General features: G+C 49.2%; 1 protein-coding gene across 2 annotated transcripts in view; it reads left to right on the forward strand.

Moving 5' to 3' along the window:
• LOC143480059 (nesprin-1-like) overlaps positions 1-24,932 on the forward strand; it is a 77,768-nt gene that overhangs the window by 48,259 nt on the left and 4,577 nt on the right. The window contains exons 81-139 of one of the 2 annotated variants that reach the window (XM_076977495.1): positions 78-243; positions 359-514; positions 646-798; positions 901-1,083; positions 1,243-1,380; positions 1,904-2,089; positions 2,292-2,414; positions 3,169-3,351; positions 3,725-3,868; positions 4,073-4,270; positions 4,477-4,617; positions 4,878-4,997; positions 5,097-5,258; positions 5,388-5,582; positions 5,729-5,890; positions 6,250-6,441; positions 7,161-7,292; positions 7,463-7,563; positions 7,860-8,004; positions 8,105-8,236; positions 8,340-8,489; positions 8,604-8,813; positions 8,921-9,022; positions 9,101-9,220; positions 9,345-9,545; positions 9,644-9,817; positions 10,042-10,173; positions 10,381-10,577; positions 10,847-10,979; positions 11,228-11,410; positions 11,611-11,760; positions 11,903-12,079; positions 12,162-12,317; positions 12,418-12,573; positions 12,681-12,851; positions 12,965-13,098; positions 13,181-13,385; positions 13,701-13,883; positions 13,975-14,121; positions 14,228-14,382; positions 14,756-14,903; positions 15,037-15,131; positions 15,304-15,538; positions 15,787-15,981; positions 16,112-16,237; positions 17,137-17,292; positions 18,019-18,177; positions 18,459-18,625; positions 18,719-18,881; positions 19,073-19,260; positions 19,646-19,796; positions 20,111-20,293; positions 20,513-20,650; positions 20,772-20,963; positions 22,013-22,319; positions 22,629-22,697; positions 23,840-23,982; positions 24,330-24,456; positions 24,671-24,924. In XM_076977495.1, the coding sequence (XP_076833610.1) occupies positions 78-243; positions 359-514; positions 646-798; positions 901-1,083; positions 1,243-1,380; positions 1,904-2,089; positions 2,292-2,414; positions 3,169-3,351; positions 3,725-3,868; positions 4,073-4,270; positions 4,477-4,617; positions 4,878-4,997; positions 5,097-5,258; positions 5,388-5,582; positions 5,729-5,890; positions 6,250-6,441; positions 7,161-7,292; positions 7,463-7,563; positions 7,860-8,004; positions 8,105-8,236; positions 8,340-8,489; positions 8,604-8,813; positions 8,921-9,022; positions 9,101-9,220; positions 9,345-9,545; positions 9,644-9,817; positions 10,042-10,173; positions 10,381-10,577; positions 10,847-10,979; positions 11,228-11,410; positions 11,611-11,760; positions 11,903-12,079; positions 12,162-12,317; positions 12,418-12,573; positions 12,681-12,851; positions 12,965-13,098; positions 13,181-13,385; positions 13,701-13,883; positions 13,975-14,121; positions 14,228-14,382; positions 14,756-14,903; positions 15,037-15,131; positions 15,304-15,538; positions 15,787-15,981; positions 16,112-16,237; positions 17,137-17,292; positions 18,019-18,177; positions 18,459-18,625; positions 18,719-18,881; positions 19,073-19,260; positions 19,646-19,796; positions 20,111-20,293; positions 20,513-20,650; positions 20,772-20,963; positions 22,013-22,319; positions 22,629-22,697; positions 23,840-23,982; positions 24,330-24,456; positions 24,671-24,924 (9,544 nt within the window). Of the gene's footprint in view, positions 1-77; positions 244-358; positions 515-645; positions 799-900; positions 1,084-1,242; positions 1,381-1,903; positions 2,090-2,291; positions 2,415-3,168; positions 3,352-3,724; positions 3,869-4,072; positions 4,271-4,476; positions 4,618-4,877; positions 4,998-5,096; positions 5,259-5,387; positions 5,583-5,728; positions 5,891-6,249; positions 6,442-7,160; positions 7,293-7,462; positions 7,564-7,859; positions 8,005-8,104; positions 8,237-8,339; positions 8,490-8,603; positions 8,814-8,920; positions 9,023-9,100; positions 9,221-9,344; positions 9,546-9,643; positions 9,818-10,041; positions 10,174-10,380; positions 10,578-10,846; positions 10,980-11,227; positions 11,411-11,610; positions 11,761-11,902; positions 12,080-12,161; positions 12,318-12,417; positions 12,574-12,680; positions 12,852-12,964; positions 13,099-13,180; positions 13,386-13,700; positions 13,884-13,974; positions 14,122-14,227; positions 14,383-14,755; positions 14,904-15,036; positions 15,132-15,303; positions 15,539-15,786; positions 15,982-16,111; positions 16,238-17,136; positions 17,293-18,018; positions 18,178-18,458; positions 18,626-18,718; positions 18,882-19,072; positions 19,261-19,645; positions 19,797-20,110; positions 20,294-20,512; positions 20,651-20,771; positions 20,964-22,012; positions 22,320-22,628; positions 22,698-23,839; positions 23,983-24,329; positions 24,457-24,670; positions 24,925-24,932 lie in introns of those variants that run through there. The other variant, XM_076977496.1, reaches the window with a different exon arrangement.

Raw genomic sequence — 24,932 nt, forward strand, 5'->3', positions numbered from 1 at the left:
GTTGTAAACCAGTTTCCGATTACAAACCGCGATTACTGTGAGCTTTATTTAGGAGTTTTGGTGTTTGTCTCTCCCAGTCTCCTGCAGAAGTCCAGAACAGGCAGAGGACGTGTCCAGCAGGAACTCAAAGACAGGGAAGATGTGGAGAGGGGGCTAAGCCTGGTGAAGAGCTGGATTCAGGACTCCAGAGAGCTGCTGCTCAATCCCACAGCAGATGTAGACATTCTCACGCAAGAGCTGGAGGTGACTTGTTTCTTTTGATTTCATCATAGTCATTCACATTAGCAAGCACATGTTCTATATTGTGGTCCACACTATATATTGTGTAGTTAGAGTAGTGTCTTATCACTCTATTTAGGTAATGCATGGGGAACTGATCACCCATCGCCAGAATGTGGATAAAATCGCAGAGCAACAGCAGAGCAAGTATCTGGACTTGTACACCATCCTGCCCTCAGAGATCTCCATGCAGCTGGCTGAGGCTGCCTTAGCTCTGGGCTCTATTGAAGATCAGGTACATAACCGCTGTCAAGTAGACCTGTAATGTAGTTTATAAGAGAAATAATGCATTTTCTACTTTCTTTCTACTTTCATGAATCTATGATGTCATTTTAATGTTTCAAATGGTACCTGTTATTGCACAAGATTCAAGCCAAGGAGAGAGACATTCAGAAGACCAGAGCTATCAAGGAGGAGTTCAACTCCAGGATCCATGATGTGTCTGAAAAAATGAAATCCATTTCTGCAGCACTTAAGCAGAAGGCCACCGACATTGATCAAGCCAAAGAAGAAACTCAAGTGTGTTTTTAATCAGTTTTGTGCGCTATCCATATTCCCGAATGCCAATAGTGGTCTCACTACTTGTGTCATTTCATGGGTGTCTGATTTTGTTTCACTCAGGGTTTCTGTGACGAGCTTGAGAACTGTGGCAGGACGCTGGCGGAGCTGGACGCTGCCGTACAGGACTGTGGTCGGCGTAATCCGCTTCTGGCCAAACAAGTCAGCGACGCCATCACCAAGTTAAGAGAGATCCACCACCACACCCTCCGTCTGGCAGAGTACAGGACAGTCTGGCTAAAGAAGGTATATGTATGTCCTGTCTAAAAAGAAGCTAAATTCAAGCCAGAAAAAAAAATCAGACAAAATTGTTCCACACCTGTGTTGGTGTTTTCCGTGCTTGTACCTTTTAAAATGAAGGAGTCCCGATACACTGTTCTTCATCTTTGGGCCTCTTTTCACCAGGCTGACGCTCATCTAGACGAGTACAACGAGATGCTGGACTTCATAGTGAAGTGGGCGGAGCAAGCCAGGAGCCTGGTTAAGGCCAACATCATCTGGAGCTCCTCCTCTCACTTGCAAGAGCAGATCAGAATGTACCAGGTCAGCAAATGCAAATGATCATCTTATTATTGTGATGATTGTAATATATGCAGTAGCATATAGGCTGTACAGTATGCATGCTCACTGCCCCAGGTCCATATGGGCTTTACACACTACACCAACAGCACATTCTCACTTAGTCTCACTATTTTTAGCACTGGTTCCATCTGCCTAGTCCTCCACATGAGACACCAAACAGCTATTGCGTCTTTATTATGTATTTCCTTTACTAGACTATGCTGTTTCAGGTCTTTCACTGCTTTCAGATAATTTATTTACCAATATCCTTATATTAAAACATGGCCTTTAAATCCATGTTGCACAAGGTGAGAATGTGGTTGACTTAGTCCCATCAGACCTATCTGTTGCCCTTACATATGTCTCCCGCCTGCATTCTCTCACCTCAACCATCAAGTCTGCTTATTTCAGCTTCTCCCATCATCCACCCCATCCTCACACAGAATTGTTAGCACTACAAAATAAACTAGAATTTCATTTTAACCTAATGACCCTGGACCTGCAGTCTGTGTTGCGCGAGTCGAGGGAGCTTCGCGGAGACCTGGAAGCCATGCAGGAGAAGGTGGAGCTCTTGTCGGAGTCCCTGCAGGCAGAGGCCATGGGGCAGCAGGTGGCTGAGCTGAGCCGCCACACGGAGGAGCTGGAGCAGGCCGTCAGGTTCCGTCTGCAGAGCCTGCAGGATGCAGCTAAGGTGCCACACACTCTCCACGGCTGTCTGCTACGGCCCTCGTAATCACGCGCTCACGTTAATGCGTCTCCAGTCACACTGATTTATTGCTTGTGTCTGCTGGAACCCTTGAAATGAAAATATTTTCAACTGAACTGGGTAACAATAAGGTGATGTAGCGCGCGTGCTAGTGCAGACAAGTCACATGTTGAATTCTCTTCATCAGGACATGGAGACATTTGAGAACGAGGTGAAAGCCCTGCATGTGGCTCTGGAGCAGGTCCAGTCCACTCTCACCTCACCGGAGCTGGCACGCCTGAGCCTCAAAGAGCAGCTCACTCAGAGACAGGTACTGCTCCACCCACCGGGGACGCTCACTTACACACAGGTGTTACTCCACCCACCGGGTACACTCACTTACACACAGGTGTTACTCCACCCACCGGGTACACTCACTCAGACACAGATGTTACTCCACCCACCGGGTACACTCACTCAGACACAGGTGTTACTCCACCCACCAGGTACACTCACTCAGACACAGGTGTTACTCCACCCACCGGGTACACTCACTCAGACACAGGTGTTACTCCACCCACCGGGTACACTCACTTAGACACAGGTGTTACTCCACCCACCGGGTACACTCACTTAGACACAGGTGTTACTCCACCCACCGGGTACACTCACTCAGACACAGATGTTACTCCACCCACCGGGTACACTCACTCAGACACAGGTGTTACTCCACCCACCAGGTACACTCACTCAGACACAGGTGTTACTATACCCACTGGGTACACTCACTTAAGCACAGGTGTTACTCCACCCACCAGGTACACTCACTTAGACACAGGTGTTACTCCACCCACTGGGTACACTAACTTAGACACAGGTGTTACTCCACCCACTGGGTACATTCACTTAAGCACAGGTGTTACTCCACCCACCAGGTACACTCACTCAGATATAGGTACTGCTCCACCCACTGGGTACAATCACGTAAACACCGGTGTTACTCCACCCACCGGGGACGCTCACTTAGACACAGCTGTTACTCCACCCATGTTCCCACGTTCACTGAGTGTGGTGTTGTCTGACAGCGTTTGCTGATGGACATGGAGAGCTTCAAGCTGCACACACAGGCGGTGCAGGCGTGTCAGAGTGGCCTCCGCGTGCCCGAGGAGGTGATGGTGAGCTTGGCCATCTGCCGCACCGCCCTCACCCTGCAGCAGGAGGCCAGCCAGCTGCAACACACCGCCATCCAGCAGTGCAACATCCTGCAGGTAGGGGGCGACGGCGCACCACATTCATAAGCCCCTCACTATGGCTATTTTTATAACCACGCACTCGTGGTTCTGTTTCCACACATCGCCTTGAGTGTGTTCTCTCGACTTAAGACTTGGACCCAGAGCAAGTATTAGCGTTAAGCAGGCGTATGCTTGCAGTGCACTATGCAGTCACGCAGTCATATTTATCATCCAGATCTGTAGCTCCATAAGCATCTTATTGTCTTTAGATGCATAATAACTCCGAGCACCTGCGCCTATAATTTCAACTGGCATGCTGTGAGCTTGTCTGAGACGATGGTTTTATGTTATTGCTTCAATATATTGTGATTCGTGTCTGTGTGTCTGTGTGTGTGTGTGCGTGCGCTAGGAGGCCGTGGTGCAGTATGAGCAGTACGAGCAGGAGATGCGGCATCTGCAGGGACTAATTGAGGACGCTCACAGGGTGATCCAGGACAGACCCGTCCCCACCACCAACATCCAGGAGCTTCAGACTCAAATACGCCATCATGAGGTAAGCATGCTCCAGAACAGATAACATAGCATTTTAGGTTTATTCTGTTCATGCTAATATTTTTCATGTTTATATTGAATGTCATCTGTGATGAAGATGGCCTTATCGGAATAGGGTTTAGTGTGTACATTGCCTTGTTTAAGTGCTTGTTACGGAAATACTGTCAAATGCAGTAACTGGAGGGGTTTGGCTCTTCTTAAACAGGAACTTGCCCAGAAAATCAAAGGCTATCAGGAGCAGATTGCATCTTTGAACTCCAAGTGTAAGATGCTGACCGTTAAAGCCAAGCATGCCACGACGCTGCTGGCAGTGAGTGATGCTGAGAACCGGCCTGAGGGCGAACAGGAAGTGGACGGGGATGCCGAGGCCAAGCAGCTACTGTGCCAACCCTCCATGGGCATGGTGAGTACGTCTGTGTTGCGGGTTGGGGCATTAGCACACACAGCCAATCTACAAATCGGAAGGGGCGCGGTCTGCATGAGACACACCTGTAAAGCAAATGGCTTTGTTACCTTCTGGCTAACCAGATCAAAAGTATCTGGACTAATTGTTGACATTAACGTTCATCTGCTTGTTTCTGCACTGCTTTTTGCCTGCCGCGGGGTCAGACGGCGTCTGGGCGCAGTCACGACCTCCTGTCTCCTGTCACTGAGGAGTCTGGGGAAGAGGGCGTGACCAGCGAGGTCTCCTCCCCTCCTTTCTGTCGCTCCCCCTCTCCTGTAACTAACAATGAGGCCTCGTCTGGCCAGGTACTCTAGATGATGCCTGAGCACCTGCTGTTACAGGTTGATTTTACAGTCTGACATCTGCTGCCAAATTTCTGGCTCACTGAAATCTTTATAACATTTCACCCAGTTCCTTCCTTCCTTCGTCCATCCAAGCATGTTAAATATGTGGATTGCAGTATTAAACTGTTATAGCTCCAGTTTAGGTGCAGTGAGTTTTTGCTCATCAACACTGAATTGCATATAATGGACGCTGGCTGACTTGTTTGCTCTGCTGGTTTTAGCTGGTTATGGGCCGAGCAACTCTGACCAGAGCGCCTGTACAGGAGCTGTACGACCCCAGCCTGGAGTCTGTAGCCAACCTAGATGAACTTCAGCGCTCATGGGACACCCTGAAAAATGTGGTATGTGACAATGCCAGTAATCCAGTAGGCATGTGCGCTGTAGTTTTTCAGCAAAGGACTCGGTGATCTCATTTTTATCGTATCTTCTCCACCTTGCAGATCAGTGAGAAGCAGAGGACGCTTTACGAGGCCCTGGAGAGACAGCAGCGATACCAGACCTCTTTGCAGAGCATTTCCACAAAAATGGAGTCCATCGAGTCCAAACTAAATGAGCCCCCTCTGCAAGACCTGAGCCCAAACAGACACATTGTCCTGCATCAGGTAAGAGGCTGCTGTAGAAGGCATAGTCTATCCTACTGACTTTTGCTGCTTTTCCATTATGGAGATCAAATACTTCTACAATGCAGGTTTTCGTAGTAGTCACGTAGTCGGTATGCTACATGCTTTCAGAACCTTACGGAGGACACCGTTCAGCTGCAGGACGACATAGACAAGCTGCAGTCAAGCTTTGTTGAGGAGCTGATCTCAGACACCACGGACTCGGACGCAGCCGAGCAGCTGGCCATGCAGTCCACCCTCACCGTGTTGTCCGAACGCATGGCCACTATCCACATGAAGGCTTCTGGCAAACAGCAGCTTCTGGAGGTATTTACTATACTGACTGCAAGCGAACAACCAGGGACCCACAAATCTCTTTTCCTTCATCTACCAAGAAAATGTATTCTAGCCCTGCGATTATTGATGTCCTGGACGCTGAATGGTGTGATGTGATTGGCTGGTTTGTGGTGCAGGAGCGTCTGAGCGAGCAACTGGAGAAGAAGCAGCAGGAGCAGGCCTTGCACCGCTGCCTCGGACAGGTGGAGGAGCTCCACCAGTGGCTGCTGAGAAGACGTCGCATACTCGACTCCGCCCCTCAGGATGCAGAGTTGAACGAGCAGCTGTCAGACTGTCAGGTTGGATCGCCACCTACTGGCCACATTCATTATGGACATGTTTACGGACCGAAAGGTTTTGTTTATTACATGTGTATGACAGCCCTATTATTAGTCATTGTACAATTTTAAGGTGGTGTAAGCAGGCAAACGGCAGTATTAGACCTCATGGTTGGGGTCCTAAGCTTGAGGAGCATGAGCTGTAAGCAGATTATGCATATGCCTCAGTGCCATATGCACTGGTTGCTGCAGTGGCTGTAGAGCGATTAGCAGATCCCTCTGAGTGGACTGGTGCTGGCAGCAATATCCACCAGCCCATCTTTTAATATTCATTAATTCAGGCCATGTTTGAGCTGGTTCCTTTGCTGCTTCTGCTGCAGGCCTCTCTGCTGGAGATGGAGGAGAAGGTGCTGACTCTGTCCGAGCTCTCGGGCTACTGCGAGGCCCTGCTGCTGGAGGGCCGGCCCGAGACCAGGGGCGAGGTTGAGCAGCTGTCCAGGAGACTGCGCACCCTGAAGAGTGGCCTGCTGGATCTGCAGCGCACGCTTCAGGACAGACAGATCAATATCCAGGTCAGCTCCCCAAAGTCCAGCACAAGCTGCACACTGTCCGGGATTCTTTACACTCATTAGTATTGAGCACTGAACTAATGCAGAAGTGTGTAAAGGTGTTCTCAGCAACTCCACATGGTCTGATTATTATTAGAAAAATGCCTAAGGTTGAACTAACATGATTAAAAATAATGAAAGCATAAATGATAGTGAAAGCACATTATAAAGCTTGACATTACGATTTCTCTTTGTAACACCTAGATAATTGCCTATATGATTATCTATAATGCTGCAACAAAGGTCTTTCGAGACTCCCTGACTATATTACAAAACCATGCTATTGTGTTCCTTGCAGGCTGCTGTAGTTTGGGAAGAGCTGAAATTCCTGACTCTGAATGTAATGAACATAATAAACGTTGCTCTCTACAGCATAGAACGCTACTGTGTTTGATCAGTGGGGCAAGCCTATTATTTGTGATGTTCACAGACACATTCAAGATGGATATTCATTCATGATTGTTATCAATAATTGTTTCATGATTTCTCTTGTATCAAAATTACAATGAAAATCTCTGTGAATCAGATTTCTTCTAACAGATTTTTCAGTCACTGACCCTTTTATTCTGAGCAAATCATCTCGTACACGCAGACGTCTTTTGAGCAGCGCTTCACTCTCTTGAAACTAATGGCGGTGTAACTACAGAATCTGACGCTCCCCGACGTCTCTGTGTTGAGCGCAGGGCTCACTGCAGGAACAGTCTGACAGTGAATCGGAGTCCAGTCTCTCTCAGAGTCCCAACATGCATGAGTGGCTGGCTGAGGCCCGGTCCACACGGAACCTGCAGCACCAGGACTCCCTCCAGAGACAGAAGGTACGGAGGACCGTCTGCTACAGGGCCACTGTCTCATCAAAAACGCCTCAGATAGAAACTACTCACATTACACACTTTGTGCGATTTTTACAAACAGGACAGCAAGTGCTCGCCCTTGTTTTAACCGGTATGATTAAGAATATTAAACTAAAAATGCGTTATGTGATAAGGAGCTCGAGGAGCAGTTGGCGGAACAGAAGAAGCTGCTGAAGTCGGTGGCGAGCCGTGGAGAAGCGATCCTCACCCAGCGGGCTTCACCCAGCAGGCCCAGGTACTGCCTCGGCCCCGTTAGGCTTGGCCAATAGGCTTCCTCCAAAGCTGCCTAACACATTGAATGGTTTCACTATTTTTCACCAAAATGGGCTCACTGTTTTCTACACTCACTTCACTTGACTGGGTCTGTACCGAGCGATAGGCTTTCTGTTTAGTCACATGCGTGTATGTTATGGCTATCTCCCTACCTTCTCTCCTGTAAGCCATGTCTCTAGATGTCTCTGTTGTTTCTCCACCAGGCTGTGAGCATAACTCTTTGTCTTTAACACACACTCTGTGCCTCACACTCTATAGCGTGAGTGAGATCCTCAGTCCAGAGCAGGAGCTGGAGGTCCAGGTTGCACCCAGCTGCATACACAGATGGGAGAGCCTGAGGAAAGACCTGACCACCAAACTGCATCTCCTCCAGGGCAGCCTGGAGCAGGACTCCAAGCACCCGGTACTAGAGAGTATTCTAGCGAGCACCTGCAGGTGCTTTGGCTCTGTTAGCACAGTCCAATAGAGGGCAGCAGTGTTATGACAGTGACTGTTCCCACCAGGTTTATTCCAGAACTGCTCGAGTGAGCACCTCTGCTCCTGTGTTGAGAGGAGAGGCCCAGGACAAGTCCACCGTAAGAGGCTTATACAGCGAGCTCAGGCAGGCTGCAGGCGACCCCTCCACCCACTCTCAGGTAATCCCGCTTGCCCTGCTGCCCCCTGCTACGCCCGGACCCCGCTGTGTGTGTTGGGGGGTGGTGTATGCTGCTGTAGCATCTCCCGCTGCCGTGTGTGCAGGTGGCAGAAGGCGGAGGCGTCCAGATGGAGCAGCAGCTGTACTGCGCCGTCACCGCTACCTCGTCCTGGCTGGACGGGGTGGAAAACGCTCTGTTCTCCGGGCCCGTGCTTCTGACAGAAAACGCAGAGACACAACTGTCCAACCACGAGGTCAGCCGTCTTCCACTGTCAGAATGGCTGTTGAAATGATGGCCGAGTTACCAAGAAATCTCAAAGCATCTCAAATGTTTATTTTACTGACTTTCTGACTTGCGTGATTTGCAGGCTTTAGGAAAAGATGTGGCCGAGGTCTCCAGAGAGGTGAGCAGCAGCCAAGCCCTGTTAGGGGGCGCTGTGGGCTTCAGTGCAGAGGAGCATGCCCTCATGGAGGAAACCCTAGGCTGCCTGTCTCGGCGATTGGGAGCGCTGGACTCAGCTGTGGAGCAGCGATGTGTCACCATGAGGAGCAGGATGCAGTCACTCGCTGCCTTCCAGGTCAATGTTGGACCAATCAGAGGAGCCCATTTAAAATGTCTGACTTTACAGTCACTGAGATCACTAGGTATTAATACCTCATGTATTATTTGTTTTGTTCTTCACAGACTGAGCTGAAGATCCTCTTTTCAGCTCTTAGCGAGAGCAAGTTCCAGATTTTACAGAAACTTGCAGAGACCCTCAACCACCCAGCCACAAAACAGCTGGAGGTACAGGACAAATCTGACTGTACATCCATACTGGAGAGATTGTCATTACAAGTTGCTTACATGATGGTGTCTAATTAGACCATTGCAGAAGCTGAAGAGATCCTGAGGGAGTTTGAGCAAAAAATCACAGATCTGAAAAGCAGAGGAATGGAACTGCAGCCCGATCAGATTTCCACCAATCAGCTGCTGAAGCTCCAGGTGTGTGTTCAGTTTTTAATGTGCATGAAACAGTTTGGTTAGAACAGAACTACTGTTCGAGGGAGATCTGATGTACTCTGGAGGCCGATCTCGTGACGTTTTCCCTGTGTGCCATGTTTTGTAGGACACGTATGAGGAGCTGGTGATGATGGTGGGTTCACGGCGCAGTGGACTAAACCAGAACTTGGCTCTGAAGAGCCAGTACGAGCGAGCACTACAAGACCTGCTGGATCTGGTAGACACCGCTCAGGACAAGATGGCTGCAGGCGAGAAGATAATCGCAGGCTCTGTGGAAGAAGTCCAGAGTCTGTTAGACAAACACAAGGCAAGCTACTGTGTTCAGACACTGTTCTTTAACAGTTGTAGCATATATAGTAAATGTTAAATTAAGTTTTGTTTGTTTGTTTTTTCTTACTTTTCCAGGAATTCTTTCAAGGATTAGAGTGGCACATGGTCCTGACTGAGACGTTCTACAAGAAAATTAGTGCCTTTGTTGTACCTCAAGAAAGCCAAGTTCTAGAGGAGACCCTGGCCCAGGCTCAGGGCATCCTGAAGACGGCTCACAGGAGAGGAGTGGAGCTGGAATACATTCTGGAAGTGAGCGACAAGCTGAGTTAGCATAGCAGGGACTCCTATCTGAAGCAATTATGAATTAAGCAATTGCTAATTGATCTGCATGTTTGTGCATCTGTGTGTGTGTGTGTGTGTGTGCATGCGTGTGTGTGTGCGCGCGTGTGTGTGCGTGTGCGTGCGCATGCGTGCGTGCATGTGTGTGCGCGCGTGTGTGTGTGTGTGTGTGTGTGTGCTCGGTTCTTCACCAGACATGGAGCCGTCTTGTCCTGGATTACCAGTGTCTGTACAGACATCTGGAGACGGTGGAGGGAAGGATGCCTGCTATCCCACTGCTGGAGGAGACAGAGGAGAAGCTGATTGAGAGAATAACTCTCTGTCAGGTACATTAACACGGTCACGTTCGACAAAGCTGTTTTCTGTGCATATATCTTTATATTATATGACATCAGATCTGTATGGAGTATGATTTGATGTGATTTAGGATTTGTGAACCTGGTATGTAGAAACCTCATCAGAGCACAATGTGAAGCAGCTCTGATGGTCTGACAGATGTTGATTAATGGTGATCTCATCTTCTTGCCATCCAGGACCTGAAATTCATCCTGACGGAGCACCAGCACAAGCTGCATCAGGTGCTGGAGGAGGGCAAGCGGCTGCTGCAGTGTGTGGCCTGCCACACTCTGGAGAACCAGCTCACCCTGCTGGGCGAGCACTGGCTGAGCAACACCAGCAGCATCAGCAAGGAGCTACAGCAGCTGGAGTCACTGCTGAAACACTGGACCAGGTCCAGCCCCCAGCACATCAGCACTCTAGGACTAATAATACATCAAAAATAAAACAAAACAACAGCTAGCTACTTCACCCCTATAGGATAACCTACTCCCTACAGTACTGTAATGAACTTAGGAGTGATAGAATCGAATCTAATAATATAAGAAACTAATCTTCTATCAACTGTGTAGCCAGTGGTCTTAGGGGTTAGAAGTACACTATGGCCTAGTGCAGATTTGATTTGTTTCAGGAATAATGGTGTGTGGTGTCCGTGTTGCTCAGGTATCAGAGTGAATCTGCTGAGCTGAACCAGTGGCTGCAGGACGCCCTGGAAAACCTGGAGTTCTGGAGCACTCAGTCCGTGATAGTGCCTGAGGGCCAGGAGACGGTTCGGGATCACCTCTCATCTTTCCTGGTTAGTACCAATTCACCGCACCGTCACCATGGTCGGCTGTTCCCAAGGACTTTACCAGCTAAACTGCTCAAGCTAAACTGCTGACTGAGTGCACGTCATGCTGGATCTTAAACTTAATTTCCCCTAAATGTTCACGATTTTATATTTATGTAGGGCTGTGGTCTCGAAATGTACATTTATATCCCCTTCACTTTAGTCCACTGGACTAAATGGTGTGTGTGATGCATCCACCCATGTTCTTCCTGCAGGAGTTCAGTAAGGAGGTGGAGGCGCGCTCCTCCTTGAAGAGCTCGGTGCTGAGTGAGGGTGGGCAGCTCCTGAGGCTGAAGAAGGCGGACACGGGGGTGCTGCGCTCGGAGCTGGCACGGGTGGAGGCCCAGTGGACAGAGCTCCTCACACGAATCCCCACCGTGCAGGAGAAGCTCCACCAGGTAGCGTCCTGCACCGCACTGCAGTGTTCCTCCAAACTTGTCTTGCAGACTCTAAAGAACTGGACAAATGCCCTTTCGCAGTCTTCTGGCCATGAGCGGATGGAGGCTCTCTGTCTTATTCAGCGGGAGATCTTTCTTTCCTTAGTGTTTATTTCAGCGTGCCCTGCCGAGCTAATGGTGGATTCATGTTTCTTCCTCAGTCACAAATGGACAAGCTGGCATCCCGGCATGCCATCACCGAGCTGGTGAACTGGATCTCACTGATGGAGAGAGTGATAGAAGAGGATGACGAAAACATGAAAGGAGCCGTGGGGTCAAAGGTCATCCAGGGGTACCTGCAGAGGTACAAGGTAGGTTTCCTGGATAGTGTTTGTCACTAACATCAACATAGATCAAATTTTTTTAAATGTACAGGTGACCTTATAGGGTTTGTTGGTGACTCTCACAGATAATGGTTCTTCAATGACTAATCGTTCCTCCCTCCTTCTGTAGGGATTCCGCGTGGACGTGAACTGCAAGCAGCTGACGGTGGACTTTGTGAACCAGTCGGTGGTGCAGCTGGGCGGGCAGGACGTGGAGAACAAGCGCAGCGATAAGACGGACTTGGCCGAGAAGTTGGGAGCCATGAACCGACGCTGGCAGATCCTGCAGGCTCACATCAGGGAGAGGGTGAGGCCTCTCGTACGCTTCTGTGCTCCAGAGCAGCAATCCAGCAAACGATCCCGCTGACCTGTTTGAGGGATTCTTTCAGGTCCAGTACCTGGAGGGCCTGCTGGAGTCCTGGCTGGAGTACGAGAGCAGCATTCAGAGCCTGAAGACCTGGTTCTCCGCCCAGGAAGAGCTTCTGAAGAGGAAACACAGGATCGAGGATCTCTCCTCGGTGCAGAACGCCCTGAAGGACTGCCAGGTAAGAGCTCCTTTACGCCGTCCGCAAAACAAACGACTGGCGTGAGCTCTGTATGCGCCACAACAAACGTTCTCCCACTGTCTCTGTAATATGTACACAGGAAATGGAGGAAATGGTTAAAGAGAAGGAACGGGAGGTAGAGAGAGTGGAAGAGCAGGCCTGCGCCCTCGTCCAGAACAAGACGGACGAGGCCTGCGCCGTCGTCATGGAAACCCTTCAGGCGCTGAACCACACCTGGGCGAACCTTGACCACTTGGTACGTTCTTTTACCGATCTTTAAATTTGGTTTCTGCTCGTCCTGTTTCGGCTTTATAAGCGCCGAGCATGCGTGTTTGTAGTAAAGCTGGCGTGTGGGCTTCGCAGATAGGGCAACTGAAGATCAGCCTCAGGTCTGTGTCTGACCAGTGGAGTCAGTACAAGCAGGCGGCGGAGGATATCAACGGCTCCCTGACGGAGGGCAGATACTGCGTGTCTCGCTTCCGTCTGCTCACTGGCTCTCTGGAGGCCGTGCAGCTCCAGGTGGACAGCTTGCAGGTGGGCTTGCCTCCGACACGCACCGGACATTGACTTTGCTGTCTAGCGTTGAATTAGCTTTTTTCCTAACGGAATGAAAAAATTGTCGTGGTCCTTGTCGTCATGTGCGTCAGACCCTGCGCGAGGAGCTGGAGAAGCAGGAGAACAGCTTGAGGAGGTTCGGAGCCATTACGCACCAGCTGCTGGAGGAGTGTCACCCGTCTGTGTCGGACTCGCTCAACAACGCCCTCAAAGACGTCAACGGCAGGTAGGAAACGCCGGGGCGAGGCGCGGCTACGTTGCCGGAGCGGCTCTGAACGCGCGTTAGCGGTTGTTTCTGTGTGACTCAGGCGGGGCAGCCTGCTAGAGGAGATAGCGGAGCGTCTGAAGAGCAGCCGGGCCCTGTTGCAGCTCTGGCAGAGCTACAGGGAGCTGTATAAACAGAGCAGCGACAGCATCGGCAGCCTGGAGGAGAGAGGCGAGCAGCTGCTGAAGATAGCTGGCCAGAAAGACATCTCAGAGGACGAGGTGTCCACCTGGATCCAGGACTGTGCCGTACGTGAGACACAGCCGCTGGCCTTCTGTTGTGCGGCAGCCCTCGCAACTACACCTCTACATTTATTTTACCCAATAAAGAATTAAATGTGGACTTTAAATAGCTTGAATTTATTGGTACTTAATTCCCTGCTCTGTAGAGTGATTCATAGGCGTGAGTGAAATGTAGGTGGTGCGTGAGAGTTGAGGTTAATGTTTATAATCTCAACTCCAGTGTGTTAAGCAGGCCTAAACATATTTCAGACATATAATGGTCATTATCCTCATAAGTGGGACTCATCTCGTGTACTGTGGTCCCACCCTTTGGTCCTGCAGGAGTTGCTGCGAGCCCGGGCCCCGGTCCAGGCCTCTCTGCAGGTCCTCCTGGAGCTGGGGGAGCAGCTCAAACAGCAGGTGGACACGTCTGCTGCCGCCTCCATCCAGTCAGACCACCTGTCCCTCTCCCAGCGCCTGGGCTCCATGGAGCAGGCTCTCAACCGCCAGCAGGCCGCCCTGCAGGTCAGACCGCCCGCACTGCGCCATGGAAATGCGGTAGGCAGAGGCTGCGAAGGGGCATGGTGGTTGTAAGAGCTGCAATGTTTCCTTACAGGCAGGAGTGCAGGACTACGAGACCTTCAACGAACAACTGGACACTCTGGGCCGGTGGATAGCTGAGGCTACAGAGACACTGCAGGGTCAGGACCCCAACGGCTCTTCTGACCTTCCCGTCATCCAGGAACGCATGGAGGAGCTGAAGGTGCATCAGCCTTAATCAAACACCCCAAACAATGACACAGATCACACCGTGTGTTACATCCGCGTCAGCCCTGACTGAGGTTGTTTTGTTGACTGTCCCGATGCAGAGACAGATGCTGAAGTTCAGTAGCATGGCTCCAGACCTGGAGCGTCTGAATGAGCTGGGCTACAGACTGCCCCTCAACGACTCGGAGATCAAGCGTGTGCAGAACCTGAACAGGACCTGGGCCAACACATCGGCTCAGACTACTGAGAGATTTAGGTCAGACTGATTTAACACCATCCAGTTATGAAGTATAGCATTTTGGTTTGTAGAAGCTAACAGCTTTACAGTCACTGTAAAATTGTTAGCTTTACAGTCACTGTAAAATAGTGTAAAATAGCTTTACGGTCACTTTAAAGCTTATATCTTATGGTTAATGTAATGTAAAGTTAGCTTATATATCATAGTTCATGTAATGTAAAGTTAGCATATATATCATATACAGTCATTCTAATGCCTCCTCACACCACAGGGATTTCTGGTACCTCTGTATTTACGACCGCAGTTAAAGCCTGCTTTGAACCTTGTGCTCTAGGACACAAATATTTCTGAGGAGTTTTTTTTTTATACGGTGACTATGTTTCGTCTGCAGTAAGCTACAGGCCGCTCTGCTGCAGCAGCAGACATTCCTGGAGAAGTGTGAGACATGGATGGAGTTCCTGGTGCAGACTGAGGAGAAGCTGGCTGTGGAGATCTCTGGAAATTTCCAGAGCTTGATGGAGCAGCAGAGAGCCCATGAGGTTAGCTCCAGTCAGGGATAATGCAGCGTCATTACGCCCCTTTGCGCCCTGCATTGTGCAGTTGTGGTTTGGTTTTCTAACGCTTGCATATGTATAAATATCCTTGCATATGTTTGCGTGTTTTCTAATGTAGTTGTTCCAGGCAGAAATGTTTAGCCGACAGCAGATTCTTCACTCCATCATCAGCGATGGGCAGCGCATGCTCGAGCAAGGGCAGGTGGATGACAGGTGAGCAGTCTTAATCTGAATCATCCTCACCTCCTAATTATACAGATTAGGACATTAGTGAGATCATTTGTTCAACTCTCAAGTTTCGTGTGGATAGTCAGAGTCAGACATGCAAGCAGCCTTCATCCATAAAGCACACGGGGACCGACTCCATCTCCTCTCCCGTCTCCAGAGATGAGTTCAAGCTGAAGTTGGCGCTGCTCAGTAACCAGTGGCAGGGGGTGGTGCGGCGGGCGCAGCAGAGGCGGGGCATCATAGACAGCCTGATCCGCCAGTGGCAGCGCTACAGGGAGATGGTGGAAAAGCTGCGCAAATGGCTGTCGGAGGTGTCCACGCAGACGGAGGCCCTTCAGCCCGGAGCTTTGGTTCCCCTGCAGAGGGCCCGAGCCATGCTGGACGCAGTGCAGGTAAACAGAACCTCATACCTCATACCTCCTCAACTTCTCCCTAGAGCAGAGCCCATACAGAAAATGACGGGAGTGTCATTTCAGTGATTTAAAGCGGACATTTTGTAATGTGTAAGTATTTTGAAAGTAGTTTTGTGAGGCTAAGATAATCAGCAGGTCCAGTTCATTTCTGAACGTTAAAAGTGATTTGTTTGGTCCATGAGCTTCTACTACTGCTGCCCCCTGCTGACGGTGTGTTGTCCCCACAGCTAAAGGAGAAGGTTGTGCAGAGGCAGCAGGGCAGCTACATCCTGACGGTGGAGGCTGGTAGGCAGCTGCTCCTGTCTGCGGACGGCCGGACGGAGGCCGCACTGCAGGACGAACTGCTCAGCATACAAGAGCAATGGAGGCACGCCAACATTTGCCTGGAGGAGCAGAAGAGAGAGCTGGCTGTGCTCCTCAAGGTGCGGCCCTGCGCCTCATCACAGCCCTCTGTGCTGGTTTATGCTCACATTACTGTGCACTAGCAAAGTAACTATGTTAGAAAGAAGTAGTTCATGATGGGTTCATGGTGCAGGGGTTGTCTGTGTGCAGGACTGGCAGAGATGTGAGGAAGGTCTGGGTGGATCTCTGGAGAAACTACGAGCCTTTAAGCGTCAGCTCTCTCTGCCTCTGCCAGACCACCACGAGGAACTGCAGGCGGAGCAGATGCGGTGCAAGGTGATCCTGGTCTGGCCCTCCAGGCCCACCTCACGAGTTTAATATATTTTGATGTTTTATACTCGTACATTTTTTGCTAATGAATGTTTATTTGAGTAAACTGTATTTCTCTACAGTGTTCTGTGTTACCTCAGTAATCTGGGTTACCTCAGTGTTCTGGGTTCCCTCAGTGTTCTGGGTTACCTCTGTGTTACCTCAGTAATCTGGGTTACCTCTGTGTTACCTCAGTGTTCTGTGTTACCTCAGTGTTCTGAGTTACCTCAGTGTTCTGTGTAACATCAGTAATCTGGGTTACCTCAGTGTTCTGGGTTACCTCTGTGTTACCTCAGTAATCTGGGTTACCTCAGTGTTCTGGGTTACCTCTGTGTTACCTCAGTAATCTGGGTTACCTCTGTGTTACCTCAGTGTTCTGAGTTACCTCAGTGTTCTGTGTAACATCAGTGTTCTGAGTTACCTCTACATTCTCATTATGAAACATCTTCACAGCAAACAGAAAGAGAGCTTGGCCCTGGAATTGATACTAACAACATTTGTGTCTGTGTAATGTGAAACTTTAAATGAGTATATTAAAAGTAATGCAATTAAATAGAAATCTAGTTAAGTACATCGATTTAGTTAAATACAAAATGTAGTTATGTACATCTGGAACTTTTTTATTTGAAACTGGACTCCTGCTTCTCCTGGACTCCTGGCAGCAGTGAGCAAGGCCAGTCTCAGCAGACAAGACCTTAGTGTGCAGCTCATTTTAAGTTAGTTTAAGTTAGCATAGAAGCAAAAATATTAAATATCCAAACATTCTTTGCAAATACTCATTACCCAGAATGCCACACGGCAGCCTATGACAGATTGCTTTGCACCAGCCCTGTTCAGAACGTGTCTGACCTGTCGCTGAACTGCAGGACTTGGAGAGCACGTTCGATGGCTGGACGGAGGACCTGGCCCACCTGACCGTGCTGCGGGAGTCTCTCTCCAGCCACATCAGCACCGAGGACCTGTGTGTGCTGCAGGAACGCATCGAGATGCTGCACCGCCAGTGGGAGGAGATCTGCCACCAGGTACAGGAAGACTGGACACTGAACACCATCATAATGTATCACAGTGCTTACATAGTTCAGCTATAGGTGATGTACATATGTGTATAATGCAAAACTTGCTGCACAAGGCCTGGTAGCACTGTTGCACCGTGTGTGAGTTCATTCTCTAAACAACGCTGTGGTGTAGATGTGAAAGATCACAGTACATTCTCACTCGAGATACAATATCTCAGTCTGCTGAATGTCAGACAAACCTCTGAAACGGTCTGTCTGAGTTAAAATTGTGGTAAAATGACATGGTACTGATAGCTGATTTTGTGTTTCTGTAAATACTGTGAAGGTGACAGTTTTAAGTCCACAGTTAAGTAAAATGTTCTGAGGACTAATTGGTCTTGAGACTGAGAGACAGATGCAAAGGGCTTTTCCTGTCAGCTTGCCTGTGTAGCATCCGTTGCGTGAGCCTGTAGACCACAGGATGTGTGCAAGCTTTCAGAATAACACCCTAAAAAATAGATACTGATTGATACCACCTGAAGAAATGCAGTTTGACATTTTTATTTTTCATTTCTTGCTGTTTCCTCCCAGCCCTGGTGAAGGTGTGCTTTACAGTCACACGAACGGAGTAAAGAAAGAAAGGACGCGCAAATCTTAACGTGTGATTTGTATGGGTTGTACATGCGCACACACCGAACTGCGCACCTCAGGCAGAACGTCCTCATTCTCGTGTGTGTGTGTGTGTGTGTACAGCTGTCTGTGCGCAGGCAGAGGCTGAGTGAGAAGCTGAGCGAGTGGGCCGTCTTTAACGAGCGGTACCGGGAGCTGTCCGACTGGCTCACTCGCATGGAGAGCAAGGTCTCCCAGAACGGTGACATCAGCATTGAAGACATGATCGAGAAACTCCGAAAGGTACGTCTCTTGCCGTTACGTTCGTGGAAACCGGCAGCGTTTTCCTCGCCACAAAACGGCACTTTTCACACACGCCTGAATTCACACAGCATTCACAAGCCGCTGCTGCTAACATTATGCGTCGCTATCAGCTATTACTGTAGCTCCTCCCTGTAAGAATGTGACTGACGTTTAAGATTCAATCACCTGCTGCACTCCTAGCCATCTGTCAGCATTAACCCATCAGTGCACGTGTGCGCACGGGTGTGGATGTGTGTACAAATGTACGTATTTGTCATCAGGACTACCAGGAGGAGCTGGCGGTAGCACAGGAGGACAAGCAGCATCTGGAGCAGCTTGGCAAGCGTTTGGTCTGCGCCAGCAATGAGACCAAAGCCTCGGAGATCGAGCACAAGCTGAGCAAGGTCGGCGAGCGCTGGCAGCACCTCCTGGACCTCATTGGAGCCAGGTAACAGCACACAGCACAGGGCCTCCAGCCAGACAATGGCGCCAGCACTGTATTTTCGCATGTGTGGGTCTAATGCTCCCATGTGAAAACCAGGACGAAGAAGCTGCGTGAGACTCTGGTGGCCGTGCAGCAGCTGGATAAGAACATGAGCAGCCTGCGCACGTGGCTGGCCCACATTGAGACCGAGCTGGCACGCCCCATCGTCTACGACACCTGCGACTTTCAGGAGATCCAGAGGAAACTGGACCTGCAGCAGGTACGGCTACACCACCGTCGTTTACCCTCCTCCGTCTCTGTAACTCTCTTCCCCCTCTGCTCCAACAGTCTCCAACTCTCTCCATTTTTAAAAGTAACCTTAAAATACATTTTGTGAATGTCCAACTGTGTGCATGTGTGTGCGCGCGCGTGTGTGTGTGTGTGTTTGTGTGTGTGTGTGTGTGTGTTCAGGAGCTGCAGAGGGACATAGAGAAACACAGCACAGGCGTGGCCTCTGTGTTGAACCTGTGCGAGGTGCTTCTGCACGACTGTGATGCATGTGCCACAGACGCGGAGTGCGACTCCATCCAGCAGGCCACACGCAGCCTGGACCGGCGCTGGAGAACCATCTGCGCCATGTCCATGGAGAGGAGACTCAAGTACGCACAGCTCCTCACCTTACAGTTCCACACACTCTTAATGTGACACTTCCACCCATCTGGTGTATAGTCTACTATAATTACTACGGTATTGCAGCATGCTTTAACTTAGTTCAGTGGTTTTATGAAATATTCATATTCTTCATTATGATGTGATGTGGAGATATAGAACACAAGGTTATCAGCATTCGCATTAGCACACTGCCTCAGCAGCCAAAGTTATTCTTTATAGGTGTAATTAATATATAGTTATCTGTAAATAGTGTAATTACTGTTCTGTTACAAGAGGCCTGTCATGAAGATTAAGGACACGGCTGTGAACATTAGAAGTTAGTGGTGAACATTGTCAACCTCTTGTTCTTCTGAATAACTTTTCTCATCATAGGATTGAGGAGACATGGCGTCTTTGGCAGAAGTTTTTGGATGACTTTTCCAACTTTGAGGAATGGCTGTCCTCATCGGAGAGGACAGCTGCCCTGCCAAACTCTGCCGGTGTCCTGTACACAGTTGCCAAGGAAGAACTGAAGAAATTTGAGGTGAGACTCAGACCAGAGCAGAGGCTAGTGTTTCAACCCCTCATGCTAGCCTTTGCCCATATCCTCTGGTAGTTCTATATGGAGGATGAAACTGAAATAGGATTTTAAAAGTTTCTAAAAGTGTATTACTAATCAGACCTCATACTATGCAGCTTCTGTTCTTATTAATTGAGTTTATCAGTAGCTAATCAGGTGAGCTAATAAGAAAGACAGTGAAGAGTGAGAAGAGAGATGAGTGAGACTCCAGATTATGCGGTTGGGTCTAGTTGTTGGCAGGATTTAAAGGGTTAAAGAATATCATTACTCTCTGACAGGTTTTTCAGCGGCAGGTGCATGAGAGCTTGACCCAGCTGGAGCTGATCAATAAGCAGTACCGGCGTCTGGCCCGGGAGAACCGCACCGACGTGGCCTGTCGCCTGCGTCAGATGGCCCACGATGGCAACCTGCGCTGGGACAACCTGCAGAGACGCGTGGCTGCCATCCTGCGTCGGCTCAAGGTACGCACACCCACACTCCCTTCAGACGGAGACCACCACCCCACGGCCTGACGCCTGGCTCTGAGCATGGACTAAATCATGCCTAATGAGTTTATGTTAAAGAAATCTTAAGTTTGTTCCAAACACATGTGTATAGTATTAAAATAATATGCGACTAGTCAGCTTAAATGACATTCTGCAGGAAGGTGTCTTTTTCATTTGAACTGTTCGCTCTTGCAGCACTTTATTAGTCAGAGGGAGGAGTTTGAGACGGCCCGAGACGGCATACTGGTGTGGCTGACTGAGATGGACCTCCAGCTGACCAACATTGAGCACTTCTCCGAGTGTGACGTCCAAGCCAAACTCAAACAGCTTAGGGTGAGCCGCCTCCGTCCACTCGCTCTCAGCTCGGGTGACTGCGGGCGATTTGCGTACTATAATTTCCAGTTTGTCTCGTTTGCCTGGTCTGACCCATCTCCTTTTACTTTCTCCCGAGCAGGCGTTCCAGCAGGAGATCTCTCTGAACACAGCCAGGACGGAGCACATCTTCCACCACGGGGAGGCGCTGATAGAGAAGAGTGAGCCCCTTGATGCCGCCGTCATAGAGGAGGAGCTGGAGGAGCTGCAGCGCTACTGCCAGGAGGTGTTTGGACGAGTGGAGCGCTACTATAAGAAACTCACCCGCCTACCGGTAAAGCTAAAGGCTTACTGAAGCCTTACCTCCTTACCTACAGGCTTACTGAAGCCTTACCCCCTTACCTACAGGTTTACTGAAGCCTTACCTCCTTACCTACAGGCTTACTGAAGCCTTACCCCCTTACCTACAGGTTTACTGAAGCCTTACCCCCTTACCTACAGGCTTACTGAAGCCTTACCCCCTTACCTACAGGCTTACTGAACCTTTACCTCCTTATCTACAGGCTTACTGAAGCCTTACCTCCTTACCTACAGGTTTACTGAAGCCTTACCCCCTTACCTACAGGCTTACTGAACCTTTACCTCCTTATCCACAGGCTTACTGAACCTTTACCTCCTTATCTACAGGCTTACTGAAGCCTTACCTCCTTACCTACAGGCTTACTGAAGCCTTACCCCCTTACCTACAGGCTTACTGAACCTTTACCTCCTTATCTACAGGCTTACTGAAGCCTTACCTCCTTACCTACAGGCTTACTGAAGCCTTACCCCCTTACCTACAGGCTTACTGAAGCCTTACCCCCTTACCTACAGGCTTACTGAAGCCATACCCCCTTACCTACAGGCTTACTGAACCTTTACCTCCTTATCCACAGGCTTACTGAACCTTTACCTCCTTATCTACAGGCTTACTGAAGCCTTACCTCCTTACCTACAGGCTTACTGAAGCCTTACCCCCTTACCTACAGGCTTACTGAACCTTTACCTCCTTATCTACAGGCTTACTGAAGCCTTACCTCCTTACCTACAGGCTTACTGAAGCCTTACCCCCTTACCTACAGGCTTACTGAAGCCTTACCCCCTTACCTACAGGCTTACTGAAGCCATACCCCCTTACCTACAGGCTTACTGAACCTTTACCTCCTTATCTACAGGCTTACTGAACCCTTACTTATAGCAGTAATATCAGAAGCATAGATATCTGATAAGGTCCTAAGTTGTTAAGTTTGTACGAGGTAAATTTTAGGTTGCCCTGTTGTAGCTTTGGCTTTTCTCATTGTAGTCTGATATGTTTTCAAACGTGTGCTTTGCTTGTATTTTCAGCTTGCAGACGACGACCTTTCCTGCTCAGACCTGGACGAGGCAGGCGAGGCGTCCAGCCTCCTGTGGAGCGAACGCCCGGGTGACGGTCTTCTCTCCTCCAGCCGCTCCGCCTCGCTGGCTGCCCCCCCGCGGGCGGAGTGCTCGGGCCGGGACACCCCAGCCAGCGTGGACTCCATCCCCCTGGAGTGGGACCACGACTATGACCTGAGCCACGGCCCCGAGAGTGCAGGCAGGGTCCTGGCCTCGGAGCGGGGCGAGGAGGGAGAGGACGGCGCACGCCCCGAGGGCGAGGCCTCGGGACTCTCAGGTCAGTCTGGGCTTTGGCCTAAGCCTGCTGTGAATGCCCCAAAGGCCTATGAATATGGGTGTTTAAACCAGCCTTTAAGGTCGTGTAGCGCCATCTTTATCTTAATTATGAATGAATCTGACTTACAAAAATATACTGAGCTCATCAACAAGAACATTATAGGTGCATTTTTAGATGGAGCACGTATCAGATTCCCTACAGCTGAAGATGGTATCTAAATATGAACTGTTTTAGACGCGCTGCCGAAACCATTCTACATATACCGTATGTACTGTATGTACCGTATGTACTGTATGTGTCTCTTCCCAGATGTAGAGATCCCAGAGAGCCCTGAAGCATATGTAAAGTTAACAGAGCAAACTCTGAGCTCGACCTCTGGTAGGCAACGTTGGCCACAGCATGCTGGACTGGGGAGCACATATTAACCCAACCAACACCCCCTGAAAATCTGATTAATCACTTCTAACCCCTTAACAGCCAAATCTTGGCACACAACCAGTTTTTGCAGTCGTGACCTTTTTTTAACCTCCTTCCTTTGCTTTGTCTAACCTCTTTCCTTCTTTTTTGCTCTGGGTTGATTTACATGCTTTAATCTACTGCATGTTCTACAGAGGTTTGTGATGAGGAGAGACTGATGATTATTGAGATCATTTCATTCTGTTTCAGCACCATACAGGTTTCCTAAGGGTGCTTTTCATTTTCTTTGTTTTGTGTCTGTGTTTCCCAAACACATGGGTATTATTCACAATAACTTACTAAAGCAACTTGGCATGATCTCTTAAAACAGCAATAGGTCAGTTTGATGCCTAAATCAGTGTTGAATTAATATATATATATATATATATATATATATATATATATATATATATATATATATATATATATATATATATATATATATATATATTATGTGATAAACATGTTTGTCGTTATGCAGGGGTGGGGACCCTCCAGCCTGCGGGCCATATACGGTTGAGTGGAGGGCCACACCTGGCCCTGTTATGTCCATGCCCTAGATTTTTAGTGGCAAAATGTCAATATTGAGCGCAAAGAGCTGAAGCTATTCTGCAGATGAGGGTGTGAAGGAGTGTGTGCTTGCTGCCCTAGTGCTAGTGCCAGAACATTTCGGCCTTTCCAGCCCCGTCAGACCACACTGGAAAAGATATTGCAAAAGATATTACGAATATCTAACTTTATATACTGTAATCAGTATGTGTTTATTACATCCCTATTTGTTGGCTGTATGTAACTTTGCTGCAACCTGTGGCCCATAACCAGCTATGATAATTTTAATTTGACCCCCAGTGGAAAAAATGCTCCCCACCCCTGTCATCATAGAGGGTCAGAACCTCAGAACCTGTTATGAATAATCCCCACAAATATATTTCTGCTTCAAGTACCAGAAATTAATATTTTATTTATTTTATTGAAAGATGGATACAAGCTACAGTCCTTGTGCCTGTGTCAAACTTCAATGGCAGATTTTTTGGACTTTGATGGTAATGACTGCATCTCTGCAGGAGACGGAGCTTTTCTGGAGACACACTTCCGTCACCTGGCCAAGGCCCTGGACACCAGCAGATTCCACCTGCAGCAGACGGAGAACCTCATCCGCAGCCGCACGCCCACCGGGCCCGAGTTGGACGCGTCCTACGTGGGCTACGTGAGTCCTGCAGAGGCCTTAGGGCTCTGTGTTCTTGCAGGCTCAAGAACAAGGCCCAGGCAGGGCCCAGGCAGGGAGGGCAGAATTTTCAGAATTTTGCAGAGTGACATATAAGTTTCATCTATATTTTATTTTCTCCATATTACACATGGCATACCTACTATGGTAATACAGAAACCATATTTGGATTCAGCATGCAAAAATACATAATAAATAGATATTTTCTGCAGGAAGCACTCTCACTGTTCTCCAGGGTAATTGTGTGGTGTGACTACCTAGGCTGTAAGTGATTCTGGTAGAGGTAAACTTTCCTTGAGCAACGTGAGCATGTTTTTGTGTTTCTGCAGATGCGGTTGCTGGGTGAGTGTCGTGGCAGCATTGACACACTGAAGAGGGTCGGCTTTGAGCTGAAGGACGAGGAAGACAAGCGGTCTGGCTTTGTGAACCCAAACAGCTCAGAATCCCAGACTTCAGGTACTCAAAAACACATATAATACTCTCACATCACACTTTTAATAGTAAATATAATATACTTAATATTATAATTAAGGTTCATAATGTTTAGTAGTGGTGATGCACAGTGAATGTACTGTATATGTTTTCTGTGACACATTTTTAACATTGACAAAAATATGCAGTCCGTTTGTAGTCCATGGTCTCTGGAGCTCTGAGGTGCTGCTGTCTCCAGGTGTGATCGAGCGCTGGGAGCTCCTGCAGGCCCAGGCTCTCAGCAAAGAGCTACGCATAAAGCAGAACCTACAACAGTGGCAGCAGTTCAACTCGGACCTGAACAGCATCTGGAACTGGCTGGAGCGGGCAGAGGCGGAGCTGGAGCAGGCAGGGGCGGAGTCAAGGCAGGCAGGGGCGGAACCGGAGCAGCAGAGCCGGCTGGATGCCAGCGCCGACATCCAAGCCATCGAGCTGCGCATCAAGAATCTCAAGGTCAGCCC

This window comes from Brachyhypopomus gauderio, chromosome 17 (assembly GCF_052324685.1).
Source record: "Brachyhypopomus gauderio isolate BG-103 chromosome 17, BGAUD_0.2, whole genome shotgun sequence".
Taxonomy (NCBI): domain Eukaryota; kingdom Metazoa; phylum Chordata; class Actinopteri; order Gymnotiformes; family Hypopomidae; genus Brachyhypopomus; species Brachyhypopomus gauderio.